The sequence below is a fragment of the Oikopleura dioica genome, chromosome 2 (genome assembly GCF_907165135.1).
Source record: "Oikopleura dioica chromosome 2, OKI2018_I68_1.0, whole genome shotgun sequence".
Classification (NCBI taxonomy): Eukaryota; Metazoa; Chordata; class Appendicularia; order Copelata; family Oikopleuridae; genus Oikopleura; species Oikopleura dioica.
The window spans coordinates 11073026-11087843 of NC_137292.1; the positions used below are offsets into that span (position 1 = coordinate 11073026).

General features: G+C 40.9%; 5 protein-coding genes across 10 annotated transcripts; 1 reads left to right on the plus strand and 4 right to left on the minus strand.

The window, feature by feature from the left end:
- The first annotated feature begins 75 nt into the window (after nt 1–75).
- On the plus strand, nt 76–2627 carry LOC145698906 (uncharacterized). Its single transcript, XM_081776144.1, has 7 exons — nt 76–151; nt 443–543; nt 1182–1367; nt 1903–2010; nt 2051–2173; nt 2215–2407; nt 2452–2627. The coding sequence occupies exons 4-7, from the start codon at nt 1910–1912 to the stop codon at nt 2530–2532; spliced, it is 498 nt and encodes a 165-aa protein (XP_081632270.1). The 5' UTR covers nt 76–151; nt 443–543; nt 1182–1367; nt 1903–1909; the 3' UTR covers nt 2533–2627.
- Nucleotides 2628–3599: 972 nt separating this feature from the next.
- LOC145697439 (cAMP-dependent protein kinase regulatory subunit-like) lies at nt 3600–6589 on the minus strand. 5 transcript variants are annotated; one of them, XM_081774642.1, is made up of 9 exons: nt 6413–6589; nt 5287–5362; nt 5029–5161; nt 4880–4983; nt 4687–4837; nt 4436–4640; nt 4315–4388; nt 4068–4272; nt 3600–3970 (listed from the first exon to the last, which is right to left on the minus strand). In XM_081774642.1, the coding sequence occupies exons 1-9, from the start codon at nt 6454–6456 to the stop codon at nt 3787–3789; spliced, it is 1176 nt and encodes a 391-aa protein (XP_081630768.1). In that variant the 5' UTR covers nt 6457–6589; the 3' UTR covers nt 3600–3786. The 5 variants fall into 5 exon arrangements, with proteins under 5 accessions (XP_081630768.1, XP_081630769.1, XP_081630772.1 ...); XM_081774643.1 differs by lacking the exon at nt 6413–6589 and adding an exon at nt 6083–6141; XM_081774646.1 differs by lacking the exon at nt 6413–6589 and adding an exon at nt 5768–5844.
- Nucleotides 6590–7042: 453 nt separating this feature from the next.
- On the minus strand, nt 7043–9304 carry LOC145699057 (uncharacterized). The gene is made up of 6 exons (XM_081776308.1): nt 8890–9304; nt 8101–8842; nt 7867–8058; nt 7593–7820; nt 7444–7546; nt 7043–7401 (listed from the first exon to the last, which is right to left on the minus strand). Exons 1-6 carry the CDS (start codon nt 9133–9135, stop codon nt 7056–7058), a joined length of 1857 nt encoding a protein of 618 aa, XP_081632434.1. The 5' UTR covers nt 9136–9304; the 3' UTR covers nt 7043–7055.
- Nucleotides 9305–9335: 31 nt separating this feature from the next.
- Nucleotides 9336–11469, minus strand: LOC145699966 (presenilin-2-like). Of its 2 annotated transcripts, XM_081777233.1 has the most exons (10): nt 11371–11469; nt 11264–11330; nt 11147–11194; nt 10922–10999; nt 10772–10880; nt 10548–10716; nt 10179–10504; nt 9960–10110; nt 9850–9914; nt 9336–9810 (listed from the first exon to the last, which is right to left on the minus strand). In XM_081777233.1, the coding sequence occupies exons 1-10, from the start codon at nt 11443–11445 to the stop codon at nt 9582–9584; spliced, it is 1317 nt and encodes a 438-aa protein (XP_081633359.1). In that variant the 5' UTR covers nt 11446–11469; the 3' UTR covers nt 9336–9581. The 2 variants fall into 2 exon arrangements, with proteins under 2 accessions (XP_081633359.1, XP_081633360.1); XM_081777234.1 differs by lacking the exon at nt 11147–11194.
- Nucleotides 11470–11499: 30 nt separating this feature from the next.
- LOC145696849 (uncharacterized) lies at nt 11500–13959 on the minus strand. The gene is made up of 7 exons (XM_081773950.1): nt 13636–13959; nt 13396–13592; nt 13120–13352; nt 12907–13078; nt 12424–12861; nt 11817–12367; nt 11500–11774 (listed from the first exon to the last, which is right to left on the minus strand). The coding sequence occupies exons 1-7, from the start codon at nt 13740–13742 to the stop codon at nt 11604–11606; spliced, it is 1869 nt and encodes a 622-aa protein (XP_081630076.1). The 5' UTR covers nt 13743–13959; the 3' UTR covers nt 11500–11603.
- Between the last annotated feature and the right edge of the window lie 859 nt (nt 13960–14818).

Sequence of the window (14818 nt, forward strand, 5' to 3'; positions counted from 1 at the left end):
ATTGAACTTTCCGGCCTGAACGAAAAACACAAGCTGAAAGCTTTTAATTGGTTTCAATTTGATAAACATTATTCTAGGTATTTTACGAGCTGGAGCGACGAAAACTCGGTTTAGAAAAACTTCAACGAGACTTTGCTGATGCAATAGAAAGGTAGATGCATTAAATTGAAACCTTTCCTTTTTCCTCCACCAAGTTCTTCTTTCGCGACTTTCACGGCCGAAAAATTGCCGTCCAGCCCCAACCCCAAAGCGATACCCATATTCGTCCAGTCATTATTCGTGGCATAGATTTCAAACTTCTCGAAAGCCTCGTGCTCGAACCCTGCCCCCTTGCAACGATATTGCTCGTTTCCGATACACTCCAGGATCACAAAGGGATCTTTGTTCAAATCATCTTTGATTTTCATTCGGTAACGCTTCATAGGATGACATATTTATTTAGAGAAGAAGACTCTTCGATCGAAAAACAAGCTCAAATCCTCAACTACGAAAGTTTATCCGACAAGCGATGAAATGCGAAGAAAAAAGTAAGAAGCATTAAAGGTAAATATACAAAATAAGGAAGAAATCCTATTCAAAAGAGCCGCTTGCGGCTTTTGAGCAATATAGATAGTGATTATGGCAATCTATTTCGCGTAACTTGAAAGAATTTCAGTGAAAAACCTAATGCATAAAATGAAATATTCGTCCTTTCCGATAAAATATTTGCAAGCCTTTTTTGTGCTCTGGAATTAAGAGATTTCGCTTTGTCACTGCTGATGATGATTGATTTATCTTTGAGGAGCTCTGCTCGTAGTTGTTTTGCATTCGGACGGATAGGCATGTGTTGCATCTGTTGCGCTCGCCAAAGATCATAGATTCTGTCGAGTTCTTTGAATTCGACTTCACAGTTTTCAAGTGAGCAGACGCTAATTTCCAAGAGTAGAGCTTTTTTCTCCGCATCAGTTCGTTTGCGGTTTAATCGCGGCATTTTCTTTGTCGAGGAATGAGCATCAAACGTCTGAGCAATCGTAAAATTTGATAAATCGAAGAAAGATTCTTTCTTTGGGTCCGTAATTCCAAGGAAAAGTTTCATTCTTTTGGTGCACTTTCTGTTTTTCGAATGGCAATAAACGGTTATGTAGAATTTCCCAACTGTTATGCTTTAATTTGAATTTCTTTTATACTTACTGACTTTTTAGAAAACTCTCCACTTAACAAGATGCCCATCACAAGTGGAACAACTTCACGTTTCAATTCGATTCCAAAGTTCGGATACTACAGCAGTTGGGCCGCAGCCGGAGAAATTAAGGAAGAGCTATAAAATGATGCAACCTGTCAGGCCGTCTGATGATTTTCTCGTGCCAAGGCAGTATCCTCACATAATGGTAAGAGAACATTATGTAATGGCCTGATTAAAGCTTATTTAACACACTACAGACATTTCCAAACATGGTGCAAAAGAGAGAATCGAAATATCTCGACCCTAACACCTTCAAAACCACTCCACCAATTTATGTCCGAATTATTTGAAACCTATTTATGCTACTGCTCATTCTGAGTATTCAAAATTAAAGCATTCCTTTTTTGTCAAATTTGACGTTCTTTTGAAAATCGCGCTTCAGGGTAAAATACATAAAGACGCCAAGATTTTCCTTCGTTGTAAATCGAGCTGCGCCGCTTTCCATAAGAACAGATATTAGTCTTGGATTTTCAGCAGACGAGTTCAATATTGCGTCAAAATCGGTCCTTGAAAGCGGGGCTTTAGGTTTGATAAGGAGATCAGAATCTTCCATTTTCCACACACGCGATTCTTTTTCTTTCTTTTTGTCATTTTTCCCGTCGTTTTCACTATTTTTAGTCGTATCCATGATGCAACTGTTACAATATTGGCTTTACGATGTGATAATAACATCATTCTAGAGAGCGAATGGGGATGACTACTACGCCGGACTTTCAACAGCTTCCATTCTTCCAGAAAGACTCAAGGACTCTTAAGAAGCAAAATCGAGACTCGTCAATGTTGTCAAGGTACTCAATCAACGAAAAACCATCATTTTAACCGATTCAGGCACAAATCGAGAAGAGAAAGAACTTCCACAGACGACGCATGCACGACGAAGACAAGGACATTACTTACATCAGCGAGCAAAACAGAAAATTCAACGAGAAAATTGACCGTAGCTACTCCAAGGTAAGGCTTTTCTTGAGACGAAGTTTTATCATCATTTTTAGTACACACAAGAGATCAAGCAAAACTTGGAGCGTGGAACTGCCATATAAAAACACCAAAATGAGCACTGTCAGCTCTTCAGTGTGCGTCCTCAACAAGAAAGAAACGAAGCACAAGGATCTCTGCGCCGTTCGTAAGACTGAAAGTACCGACGTGATTTTCCACACTTTCATGTTCGAATTCGACGCTATCAATGTAAGAGAACAAATTGTCTTCCATGGTTTTGAACAAAAATTAAGAGCAGCTCTCTCGACAGGGATGCAGCGTCTGGCATCTGTTTCTTCGACTCGGACTCAAGAGACAAATTCGAAGATTTGTAAAAATAAGCCAGTGAAAACCTCGACAAAGTCATCCAGAAGTTCATCATTAGCAGCGACAATCTTACCAACATCAACAATACAAGCCGCCAACTCAACCATCACATCAGTAAAATTATTGCAATTGATGCTTTCAATTTGTTATTAAAGCATTAATCAACTTGAAAATTACAAAAGTACTGTTTTATTTGTTGCAAAGAGTGCACAGATAATGCAAAGAGAAGTAATTGAATTCAAAATTTATGCTGAGGGGGGGTGAATCAGATATTTTTTTAAGACAATAAGCTTATTTTTCATTTTCGAGCATTTTCACAATTTAAAATTCCCTTCCTGGTAAAATCCCTTCCTGGTAAAATTCCCTTCCTGGTAAAACTTTTTTCTTTTACCAGGAAGGGATTTTTACCAGGAAGGGATTTTTACCAGGAAGGGATTTTTACCAGGAAGGGACATCCCATTTTTTCTAGGGCTGTTATTGACATTTTTCTCTGCGTAAACAATTTGTTTGCATGGTTTCTAGAGCAAGGGTAGGTTCTCGCCTGAGGCGATATAAACGCCGAGGGCAACTCTCGAGGGCGCACTTTGATTTTTCCAAAATCAGAACAGCCAACGATGGCTAGACTCGTGAACAAAAAACCAACAAAGAAGGAAAAACACAAGCCACGAAGAGCTCGTCGGGAAAGCTTCAGGATCTACATCTATAAACTTTTGAAGCAAACACACCCAGACATGAACATCTCCGTCAAAACTATGTCTTGTCTGAACAGTTTTGTAATGGACATCTTTGAGCGCCTCGCGAATGAATCTTCACGACTTGCGAAAATGAGCAATCGCAGTACACTTGCTGTGGCCGACATTCAAACTTCCATGCAACTTGTTGTTGGCGGCGAGCTTGCAAAACACGGCAATATGCAAGGATATCGGGCAACTAGCAAGTACATGGCAAGCAAAAAGTAAACTTGGAGTGACCTACCGACGAACCTCACCTAACTGCCAATAACTAACGGTCTGCCAAAACGGCCCTTTTTAGGGCCAACAATAATAACCTTTTTGACAATAGAACGAATTCGATCTCCTCAGTTTATTCGGAAATTATCAGTAGCAGAAATATTTTTTGGCCAGGCGAGAGGAAAATAGGTATCGAAGGGACTGTTTTTTCATAGATTTTATCATAAAAATGGAGAATTTGAAATCTCGAGAGTAGATTTTTTTCAATTATGGGCACATTTAGCGCCCTGAGAGAATTATGAGCGAAAGACTTCAGACAGAAATAAATACATAGGATTTGTAGTTGTTGATGTTTCGCTTGAGGATGTCGACACAAGGGCCGAGGACCCGTTCAAAACGGGATCTATCCAATCGAACACATTTCAGTGTCGACTTGGCTGTCACCGTTGCGGCGCGCGGTCGATCTGACAGTAATGCCACTTCGCCGAAATAATCGCTAAAATATTCAATGAACAATTATCATTTATAACCGCCGTTATTTCAGACAGCGTGCTTCTGTTTAAATGCAGACGGTTACTACTGTAATGTCTCACCTAGGCCCAAGTGTTCCGACGAGCTTTTCCTCTTCATCAAGAGATACATGCTGTGTAACATCTGCCTGTCCTTGAATGATCATGTAGAATTTGTTGCCTTGGTCGCCTTGCTTAACAACTTCTTCTCCTGCTTGAAAGATCACTTCTTCCAGAGCATCCGCGATCGTCATTCTTTCCCACTCATCGAGATTCTGTAGGATTTTCACTGAAGCAATATAATAATTACCGCAAAAATGCCTTTTCTCACCTTTCAATAGAAATTCTTGATACAAAGCCCGTTTCTTCAAATGCGAATTCATCAATATTCTTCGGTAGCTTTCGCTAAAATTGACACATTTTCACCATTTTCAACAAGGAACTGCACTTACCGATCAATAGCCCAAAGTTTACACTTCGTTATTGCTCTTACTGTCGCTGCTCGTGTTCTTCCGTGAATAAGTGCCAACTCACCAAAGGTTCCATTTTCTCCTATGTTTGTAACGTGCTGGCCATTGACGAGAACTTCTACCTCTCCGATGTCAATTACGTAGAAATTGTCTCCGATATCGCCCTGGTTCATTATGATATCCCCCTCTAAAAGTCAATAACATTAATTTTTAATAATGAAGCAAGATCGTACCTGAAACAATTTTCTCAAACATGGCGTCAAAAATGGCACTTCGCTGCTCTTCATCACAAGATCGGAGTAAGGCATTGTTTTGGAATGCTTTTTCTAGGGCACACATCGTTTTGTAGTCTTTCGGAATCACTTTTTTCTGGTAATTGGCCACCTAAATATTTATAATTTGAGTTGATAGGGCGAGTTTTTTCACCTCTTCTTCTGTATAAACTTCTGCGGAAATCGCCCCTCTTCTTTTCTGCGGGGTTCTACTCTCTCTCATCTGGCAGGTCTCCATTTCCTCCGTCTGAGATGCACCTGATGAATATTCTTGAAAAAAATGAAATCAACAATGACTCTTACTTGAGTCGGCTGACGTCGTTGAGTCCATGGAGTTGGAACGATTGAGCGAGATTTGCTCCAGTCGTCCAAAATAGTCTCTCAAGTATGCAAGTGGGCGCTGTGGCTGCTTCGAGCATAACTCAGCGATTGCATCCTAAAAGCATTCGATAAATCCGCGTAAAACGTTTTAAGTAGTATATATATTACTTGTTGAACAATAGTTAACTAAGCCTTGAATCAATAATTTTTTTCTCAAATTATTTTCAATTTAAAACGTACCTTCACGATGGTTTGAATATTGAATTCATCTATATACGCAGACGGATCAGCTGTTTCCTGATTTCTGTTCATTCGCCTAAATTTTCTGTTCTTATTCTGTTTTCCCATATTTTTAACTCTCTCGATATACTATCGCTTTGGACTGCGGGCCAAACCTTACGGGTCAGATGTTAAATTCGATTTTCAAGTTCGGTTTAATTTGAATAATATTGGATTTGGCGAGATTCAGAATGCGCGGAGCGAATTGCTCGCGTATTTCTACCATTTGAAAATGGAAGAAATAAAATTATATTCCCAAATAAAACAAGTGCATGCGTCTCGTTTACAAATGTCAGCCGAACATTCTTCGAGTTCAAATTGAAGACTAGTCACCAATCAAAATATCTGCACTTTAAATTTTCGACTCGTGAAGCAATAAAAAATGTTCGACTCAAATTCTACCGTTGTTTTCGAGTAGCTTGGTATCTCCAGATTTCTTTACCTCTTAATTTTTCTGAAATTTGAAATGCTCTTTCTCAAAAAATTGAATTTTTCTGAATTTCAACTGCTCTCTTTTTTCTTTATTTTTTTTCGAGAGGTAAGGGCTATCTCTCGGGAAGGGAACCTGATATGACCAGCGGGTATTTATCGAATTGTCAAAGAAAAAGGGGATGACGACAGGCTTCGGAGTTTAAATTGGATCTAGTGTATCTATCCGTCTGAGGAAACAATGGATGAAAGGAGCTCATTGATGACCCTGAATTTCGTAAAATGGATAATTGAGAATTCTAGCGCGACATACTCGACAAGCGCTCACCTGTGGTCCCGGCATCTACAAGTCAAACCAATTTGCATTCTCATTTCTATATTTTTGACTTTTTTGAACCTGTCTAACTCAAATGAAGAATTGTATCGCTTGAGAAGTAGATACGAAACCTAGCGGTCGTTGTGAACGAAGACTAGTTCTGCCAGACGACTTTATCAAAATCGCTATAATCAACAAGTTCACATGCTTACGCTCATTTTTTGCAGCATGGGAAGAATAAATTTGTTATGCAACAGGGGTGTTAGTATGTTCAGTTCCCAGATGCCAAAAAAGGGGGTGAGGAAAATTTACATTTTGATTCAGCATAAATACGTTCCAAACCTAAATCTCTGGGCCTGATGGCTTCTTAAATTCTGGCTTGTCATGCTCTATATTTTCAGTCTTCGTCGAACTGGCTAACTGGCGGTTGAAAGACAGCCCCTTGATCGACCATGCCATGAGCGATACAAAAGGCAAAGTTGAAGGGCGATCGAAAGCGATACAAAAAAGAGGAAAGTTTCAAGGAAGATCGGTTTTGACGAGCTCGAGCTCCCTGTCAAAGGATACTCGCAGAATGAATTGACGTCACTGGGCAAATAGGGAGAGGAGGCCCATTGGAAGCCACTTCAACAGGCTAGTCATTCTGCCTCTGAAAAGACACATTTTCAATAAATTAGAAACGCTCTGCGGTCATTGCTCCCTCAAGATGTTTATAAGACAAACAATAATTTATCGCTATCTTATTGGCAAAAATGAACTCTGAAAAGGACGATAAAAGCTTTCTCTGTATGAAAAAGACGAGAGCTAAAGAAAATCAATTCGTCGATGCTGCCGATTGGAGGCTTCATACGAGCTGTCTTTTCTTTTATAAATTCGATAGGATATTTTGCCTGCAATATTAAAAATTGACAAGTTTCCATTTTCACCTCCTTGATTTCACTTAATCCAGGAGCTTTTCGATTAGATAAATTACTGATCTGATTTATTAATGAGAGTTCAGCAGCGTCGCAAGTTTTAATAAATTTTCAGAACTAAACGATTTAATTCTCTCCGCCTCGTCCCACAAGAAATGACTCGCGTCTTCGAAGAGTTCCAATTTTTCGAAAGATTCCACTTGGTTATACACGTCGTGATCGTCAACGAGATTTGTCGTATTGAGCTGGAACTTGATCACGTGCGCAATTTTACCATCGGTAAGACAGTAGCCATAAGCGGATAAGGGAGTGTCCAGTTTGTCCTGGACTCCGAATTCGCGAACTGCCTGGTCGTGCAAAAGTCCGTGGACGATCATTGTCAGTCGACCCTTGCTCTCGTCGTCTGTCATTTCATCCCTTATTCAGCAGTTAACAGTCGTAAAAATATATGGCGAATACCTGAGAATCGGCAGAAACTTTCTAGCCCTTTCGCGGTCTTTTCCAAATCTGGTGATGTTGTGCTCCGATGTATCAAACGAAGGAGTAGAAAAATCAGAAATAACTACAAAAACATGATCAATATTGCATTAGTAAGAAAGGGTTCGAACCGATAGAATTTAAATAAGTTTCGCCATTTGACAAAAGATTCTTTTTCACTTCGCTCTCCCGTTGATTTTTCTCGGTAATCTTCTTCAAATTGTAAAAGTGATTTTCCACCATAAGTTGAGTTGGGGAGTAGATTTCAAATTCATCGCTAGAGTCTTTTGATGAACTCGCGATCTCGGAGTTTTGAACAGGATCACTTGAGAAATTTGAAGCAACAAGTTCATCGTGGACTAAAAGTTCGTTTCATGATGAATACAGTCGGTTTCTTTGACGAACCTTCAAGGTAACAAATCGAGCCATTGACTCGCTTGGGGTAAATCAAATGGACTTTCTCATCGGGCAAAGATGCTGTTTCGTTTTTAGAATTAATGCTTTTCAAGAGCTTGGTTAGATTGGAGGCGATTGCCTTTGAATAGCGCTCGGGCTTTGCAAGGCCATGTCGTTCGTCCCAAAGCCACGTTTCCTCCACTAAAAGAAAGATTGAATTTTGAAATAATAAAGCTTCCCAACCTAGAGAACGCTCATCTGCGTGAGAGCCAAACATATTCGTCTTGTCAATGCTTCCATATTTCGTGTCCAACGGATTCCAAACATTCGTCGGCGGATTCACTCCATACTCTCCCCCATCAATTTGCAGCAAAATCCCATTTTGAATAATTTTCTTTGCTCCAGCGACCAATCTTTCTTCGCGAGCTTGTATTTCTTCCGAAACAAGCACTTTTTTATTCTCCTCTGTGACTCTTGTTTTCGTTATATTCAGCGCCCCAGAAAACGTAGCGATTCCTTCGGGATGGTTTTTTCTTTCACTCAATTTCGGGAGGGAAAACGACGGGATAACTTGGTAGTCGCGATGGTGTTCCGGAAATGCCTGCCGCTGTAGGTTTTGTTTGTCTTTGTATCCAGGGATATAATTTTCTTTCAACTCCTGTTCTTTTATCTTTTTACTGATTTCTTCTGTAAACAGCTCCTTTGGCTTCCACTTTTCTCCAAGCCTCAAGACATTTGGATCGAAGTAACGAGTGTCTATCGGCGCTCCAGTTGCGTGCAAATGCCGAGTTTTGCCCCGTCGAACGCCCATGTACTCATCTTCGACTTCATTTTGCTTGTAAAATTCCCACTGGTACTTTTTATTCTTTTTGTCTTCGTCTTTGAAATAGCTTTTTGTCTCCTCAGGCCACTCAAATTCTTTCGGCAAGTAGCCGAGCTCATCGTCCCGGCCGAGCATGTATTCTGGAGGCATATATTCAAAATCCTGAAAAGAAAAAGGTTGAAAAGGATTATAGAAGGGAGAAAAATAACCTTGAATCTATAATCGTCGACTGAATCCACCGATTTGTCGTCTAAATTGAGTTGGTCTACTTCAAACGGCGTTCTGTCATTAACCGAATTCACCGTCTGTTCGATTCTCCACAAGGGCATCTCATTTGCAGGATATCTCGGGTCAATCACTTTATCCCGATTCAACACATGCGAGGATTCAGTGACAATGGCTCGTTTGGGAAGATCAGTCGCTCTCTTATGCCGAAGAGTGACTGCAGCTTTCATGTCCCCAAGACGGCCATGTTTTGGGTAGTCTCGGGAGAGCTTCGTATTCGCGAATTTTTGCTCAGAAGTTTGCTTGACTGGAGCGTCAGAAAGATTTTGTGAAGAGTTCTGAGGCCAAAGGGAGACTTTAGTCCGACGCGATATTTTGGCTAACTTTTCTATTCTTATCATTCTGAGAAAATGAAATTAAGTTCGTAAACTTTGATGAATCGTATTTATTAATTACATACAATGAAATCTTATCCGACAAAACAAAAATGAACATTTTTGAACGAGAAATTGGCAGGGGAAAAGGAAAATGGTTGACTTAAAATGAATGGAAATGAATTGAAGAGATGCTAAAGCAAATGCTGAATGAAAAAACAATTGTTTTTTTAGTAGGTAATTTAACACGCAAATTAAAGTTGAAACAACACAGGAACATGTAAGAATATTGGAGCTTGAATTTAGAGAAAGACCTGTTTGAGAATACAAAGGTCCATGAACGGAGCGATCAGGTAATTCGTCGAGAAATAGAAAATGAGTCCTAAAGTGAGAGATATTGGCAGGGCGGGCAAGGGCTTCTTGAAAAAGGCGAGAATGATGAGGGTTGTGCTCAGCCCGACGAGAATGGAGAGAATGCATGCGAGGGTGATGTTCCAATCGTGCACCTGCGAGGCTTTTCCGACAAGGACACTAAATAAATAAAGAATAGGGTAATTTTCGTCAACAAACCTGTAGAATATGAAGTCGCCGAGACCAAGCTTGACTCCTTCCCTTCTTTCATCTGTTCTTGCTCGCTGAAATCAAGTTAAAATTATGGAAGAAAGAAAGCGAACACAAACCTCTGATGATCGCTGAGATCTTGGTTGCCTCACTTGGATTTCTTGTTGAGTCGATGGATCGGAGCTTTCGGCCATTCCAAGCAACGGCGCTAAGAAGGTGCCAGCTTGAGTTGTGACCATGATTGTCGGTACTGCCATTCCCGCGCCAGAACTAAAAGAATTTTATTTTCGCAAAGAAGTACCAAAGAAGTACAAAGAAGAAAGGTAAAATTTAAGCACCTGTAAATGAGAGCGGGGAAGAGCTCATCTTCTCGATCATTCGCCAATTGCAAAAGCATATTCAGCGGCCCATAAGGGCAAAGGACGGCAATCAAATCCCAAATGCTCAAAAATGCTAAAATAAGCCATGTTGTCCAGTTAGGTAGCATTTTGATGAAGATCAACGCCATCAAAGCAGCCGAAATTATCAGGTAACACTGTTGAAGGAATAGAGGGCCCTTCCAATGGATACAGATGATGCCGACGATTCCAAAGTTCCACATGACTATTCCAAGTGTGACCCAATCCAGGGCGGCGTTGTTGACTTTCAGGATTTGTTGAAGGTACTAGAAGAAACAATGAGCGTAAGATAACTTTGCGGAAGCTTACAAAGTAGCCGAACATGAAAATCAAAGTCATGGTTGAAAAGATTAACCACCCGCCTAGAATCATATTGCACTCGTATTTATATAGCAGGACTAGAACGAAAGTCATCACAGCGATAACAGAAATCATGATCAGTGAGTTTGCAACCGTCTGCCAAATGATGGTTCCAGCGCTAGAAAAGCAATCAGGCAAAATCGAACAAATGCCACAGTGGCATTGCCACTTACGGATCATCATCAGCAGGGTGAAAAGGCGTGTAAATAAAAGACACACTCTGTTTCTGTTGACCACTGTATGATGATAAGCATTGGACCGAAGCGATGACGAAGATCATGCCTAGAAATATTTCAGCTTGAAGCAAGAGAAAAGATTCTCACATGCAGTAACCGGGATGAACAAATTGATTACCGCTTCAGCTCCATATTTGAGCTCCGTTTCTTGAGCCGATGATGATTCTAAAAGAATGAGCTTCTTATTCTGTTTGAGCAATATTTAGAGCATGCTTTTGGGAAGGAGGTCTTGATTTTTTGAAATAGCGAATTTTTTTTCGTGAATCATGATTTTTTCTTGGTGAAATTATGAAAAACATGAAGAATTAATACCATTAGAAGACTGATGAGTTCTGCGCGATAACATGGGCTCACGCTCGGCTGAAAAATGCTTTCAAAATTGAAAGTGGGAAAATATTTGCGGCTTCAAAAGGCAGCTTTTTCAATTACCATTTTCGGACGTAGATGATTCCGACAGTCGATCAGCTGGATTGAAATTTCTTTGTCTCGTTTGAGCCTACTCAGAATTAAAGATAACACTCACTGTCCAACTAAACCTGGTCCGGGAGAACATCAGTTCGCCTAACTGGCCCGACAGGACCCGCCGGGTTATCTTCACCTTTCTGTGTCATTCTTTCCTTTTACAAGTGCATTCTACAACAAAGAAAGTCATGAATATTCAGTATCAATGAGTTTATTTTAATAATAAGGCAGCGCTACTAGCGGCAGATGTGTGAATACGACTAATTGTGAAGGCATGAGTGTGAGTGAACTAATGATGAATCGTCTGCTAGTTTTTCTTTGAAAAGAAGCTGGAAATCGATCTTGACTTGCAGTTTTTAGTCCTCTTAGTCGGTGTGCCAGCTTCAAAAGTGGAACTCAATTTTCGTTTGTTCCTTTTTGTCGGGGTCTCAGGTGCGGGAACATCCTCTTCTCGAATCATATGCAAGCCTCCGATGCCCTAGAAGATTTTAATATTTTCCGGTTTATTTGGAACTCTTACTGATCTGATCTCGCGCGTGGTCGATTCGACGGAGTTGCTCTTTCCCATGATTGGAGTTTCCTCGTCGCTACTTTCTTCCAGCTCGTCCAGGATGCTGGTATCTCGCTTCTTAGTCGGCGTTTTTACTGTATCCTGCTCCATCGCCTGCTCTTCCGGTTCTTCCACGAGCGTATCTTCACCATCACTTTCGATTGCCGGGCCACAGACGGAGCAAACATAATCATACTTTGCGTTGAAGTTCGGATCAGTAAGTCGTCGTCGATTCTCTTCATTGAATGTGGCGAGTAAGTCTTCATTGCAGGCGATGTGCACTCCGTTGCTTCCACAGTCATCACAGTTGATGACTTCTTCCTCAGTTCCGTCGAAGCCTTCGTCTTTCTTCAACTTGCATTTATTCTTTTTTTCGTCCTTATTGTACAAGCTGCACAACTTGGTCTTGTTTCCTTCGTACTGGTCGTCGAATCCCATGTCGAGTTCGGACAAAGGAAGTCTGTTGGGAATCCACACTCCTTGGGCGATGCAGGACTTTACGAATAGCTGGTCCTGAGTTTCTTAATTCACGTTATCAAACTATTTTCTTTAGAAAGAGCTTTAGTAAAGCCTTTACCTTGACATAGAGGGCATCGAAAGTGGCAGAGACCCTGGGTCACTCCAGCTTTGGTGAGACAGTGTCGATGGAAATTGGCGAATTTGCAGCACTTGGCGACGACCAAATCCTTCAAATCGCTGAAATACTCGCCGCAGCAGTTGCAGGTAAAGAGTCGCTCGTCTCGCTTCTTCATGGCGAAATAACTCTGGAATTCATCGTCGAGTGCGAGCATTTTCTTTTGTGCATTGATCTTCTTCTGCTCGTCTGTCATATTGGACAGATCATGAAGATTCTTCCATTTGATTTCAAAGCCCGTCTCGATCACCTTTCTCTGCTTGATGAAATCTTCGACGAGCAGGACGTAACCCTTCTCAGAAAAATCTTGCTCTCGGAATCCGCTCTTAGTGTTCGTCGATAATCGCTTGTACATCGGCGCGTGGTAGTCAAGTCGCAGCTCTAAGTTGCGAATTAGAATCAGTTTCAGTGATAAAAGTAGCTCACCATAATCATTCTCTTTGTTCACCTTCAGTTCGACATCCAAGCAATATTTTCCCTGACCACGAGCATGCGGATATCTGTATTTTCTCGTCGCGTGCCTCCAGCAGTACGATGAATTGGACTGATTATCGAGCACACTTACCAGCCCAAATTTTTGAGCACACGGGTAATGGTACTGAAAATAAATTGATCTCAACTTTAGTTAAGAAAACTTACAGTAAGACGGCAGGTCTTATGAGCGCAACCGACGTTAGCAGTTCCTTTTTTGCAGATGAAGCACTTGTGGATTCTCGCACGACCGAGTTCTTTGAGGACGTCTTCGCGAAGGATACCGGACCCGCCAATTGTCTGGTGATGGAGATCTTTTGGAAGAGCTTTTTCGTCGTCTTCCGGATCTCGGATGTACAGATTCGGCGAAAATAATAAGCATGCCTCATGGCAGCTTATATCTGAAAGCGATTTTGAAACAGGGAATGAAAGGATAAAGCTCACCTTTGTCATCCAACTGGGAGAACTCGTCCTTGAACCAGTTGCCGTAGTACGCCTGAAACTCGACCGGAGCATAATGTGGTCGAGCGAACTTCGGATCAGTCTCGAGCTTTTCCTTCGCTACTTCGTCATTTCTGGCCACTATGGACAGTGTTTTCTTTTCCTGCCAAGTGTCCACATTCATCGGTATCTCGTCATCTCTGAAAGCGAACGATACCTCTGAATTTTATCAAAAAGCCTTACCTCAAACCGGGCTGCTTGCAGAAACAGCAAGTTGGTTTGTTCTCTGGATTCTCTGGGACCTTTACTAGCGGAGGTCCATCCTTTTTTGATCGTGCAGCCTTGACCATTTTCGCCTTAGAAAAGAAAAAAACTGCAAAACGGTTGTTTTCTCTTGTTGATTTCAAATCGGACGTCTGCGGGGATTTTCCTTCTTTACGTCCGCTCGACTTTCCTTCTTTCCGCGAATTTTGATTGGCTGGCGCGGAAGGTGCTTTTCGTCAGCTGTCAAAGAAACGCGAAATCGCGGATTCTCTAGATGCTGAGAAACGCAAAGTCTTTCCCACCTTATTTCTCACCCTCTAGAAAAATGAAAATAAATGCAGAAATAATGCAGGATTGCTGTTTTGATGATGCAAGTAAAAAATGATTACGTCATGCGAACTCAATTGGCCCAGTCAGTGGGAGTGGCGGACAATTCAAAAGGTTCAACGAAATATAGGGTTGATCCTCGTTTTTTCGTCATTCGTGTTTTTGAGCTCGAAATGACGAAATTAATTCAACTGAGAAAGAGAAGCACTAGAATAATGCGGTTCGGGCCGGTCTTCAGCGGCTGCCGATTTTAGATCTCCAGAATCTGGAGTCCAGATGTAAATCAGTGAAAAGGAGGGAGTTGTTTCCCGCTTTCCAAAACTTATTTATTTTCTATTTTGAGAAATCAAAAGAGAACTGTTGTCTTGAGAGCTGTGGCTTGGGATCATAAGAGCTTTTTCATGTGATAATTCCGCCCCAGCATTTTCCGAAACGAGTCTGATTTAACGATCACATTAATTCTTTGTGACCCCTAAAAGTTTATCAGAAGCAAATCACGAATTTTTCTTTTTTTTCAATAGCGTCCATTTCAAATTCAAAAAGAGACTTTCATTTTATTTTCCAGGTATTTATATTTCGACCATTCAACTATTTAGCACTCAAAATAGCCTTTGTGACATATAATTTCGTTGATTTTCGTGTTTTTTCATCGCTATAAAAAGGGAAATTTGCAGAATACACTTTTACTATTTTCTTTCAGATTGAGTCACTTTTTCCGCATGCGGGTAAACAACGAAACTCATCTTTGCCGACCTTAGGCCTCTCCAAATATTAAATCACATGGTTGACTTTCCATTTTGCTCAGATCGACCTCGCCCAAATTTGGAAATTTCTT

Coding starts and splice junctions, on each gene's coding strand:
- LOC145698906 (XM_081776144.1), top strand. CDS start 1,910: ATGGGGATGACTACTACGCCGGACTTTCAACAGCTTCCATTCTTCCAG. Junction 2,174..2,214: donor TTGACCGTAGCTACTCCAAG/GTAAGGCTTTTC, acceptor CATCATTTTTAG/TACACACAAGAGATCAAGCA. Junction 2,408..2,451: donor TCGAATTCGACGCTATCAAT/GTAAGAGAACAA, acceptor ACAAAAATTAAG/AGCAGCTCTCTCGACAGGGA.
- LOC145697439 (XM_081774642.1), bottom strand. CDS start 6,456: ATGACAAGCCAGAATTTAAGAAGCCATCAGGCCCAGAGATTTAG. Junction 4,838..4,879: donor AAGTTTATACAGAAGAAGAG/GTGAAAAAACTC, acceptor ATAAATATTTAG/GTGGCCAATTACCAGAAAAA. Junction 4,273..4,314: donor TCAAGAATTTCTATTGAAAG/GTGAGAAAAGGC, acceptor ATATTGCTTCAG/TGAAAATCCTACAGAATCTC.
- LOC145699057 (XM_081776308.1), bottom strand. CDS start 9,135: ATGAAAGCTGCAGTCACTCTTCGGCATAAGAGAGCGACTGATCTTCCC. Junction 8,059..8,100: donor CGCAGATGAGCGTTCTCTAG/GTTGGGAAGCTT, acceptor TCTTTCTTTTAG/TGGAGGAAACGTGGCTTTGG. Junction 7,547..7,592: donor AACTTATTTAAATTCTATCG/GTTCGAACCCTT, acceptor ATGTTTTTGTAG/TTATTTCTGATTTTTCTACT.
- LOC145699966 (XM_081777233.1), bottom strand. CDS start 11,445: ATGACACAGAAAGGTGAAGATAACCCGGCGGGTCCTGTCGGGCCAGTT. Junction 11,000..11,146: donor AACTCATCAGTCTTCTAATG/GTATTAATTCTT, acceptor TCATTCTTTTAG/AATCATCATCGGCTCAAGAA. Junction 9,915..9,959: donor GATCTCAGCGATCATCAGAG/GTTTGTGTTCGC, acceptor ACTTGATTTCAG/CGAGCAAGAACAGATGAAAG.
- LOC145696849 (XM_081773950.1), bottom strand. CDS start 13,742: ATGGTCAAGGCTGCACGATCAAAAAAGGATGGACCTCCGCTAGTAAAG. Junction 13,593..13,635: donor TGCAAGCAGCCCGGTTTGAG/GTAAGGCTTTTT, acceptor GTTCGCTTTCAG/AGATGACGAGATACCGATGA. Junction 12,368..12,423: donor TCGATGCCCTCTATGTCAAG/GTAAAGGCTTTA, acceptor ACGTGAATTAAG/AAACTCAGGACCAGCTATTC.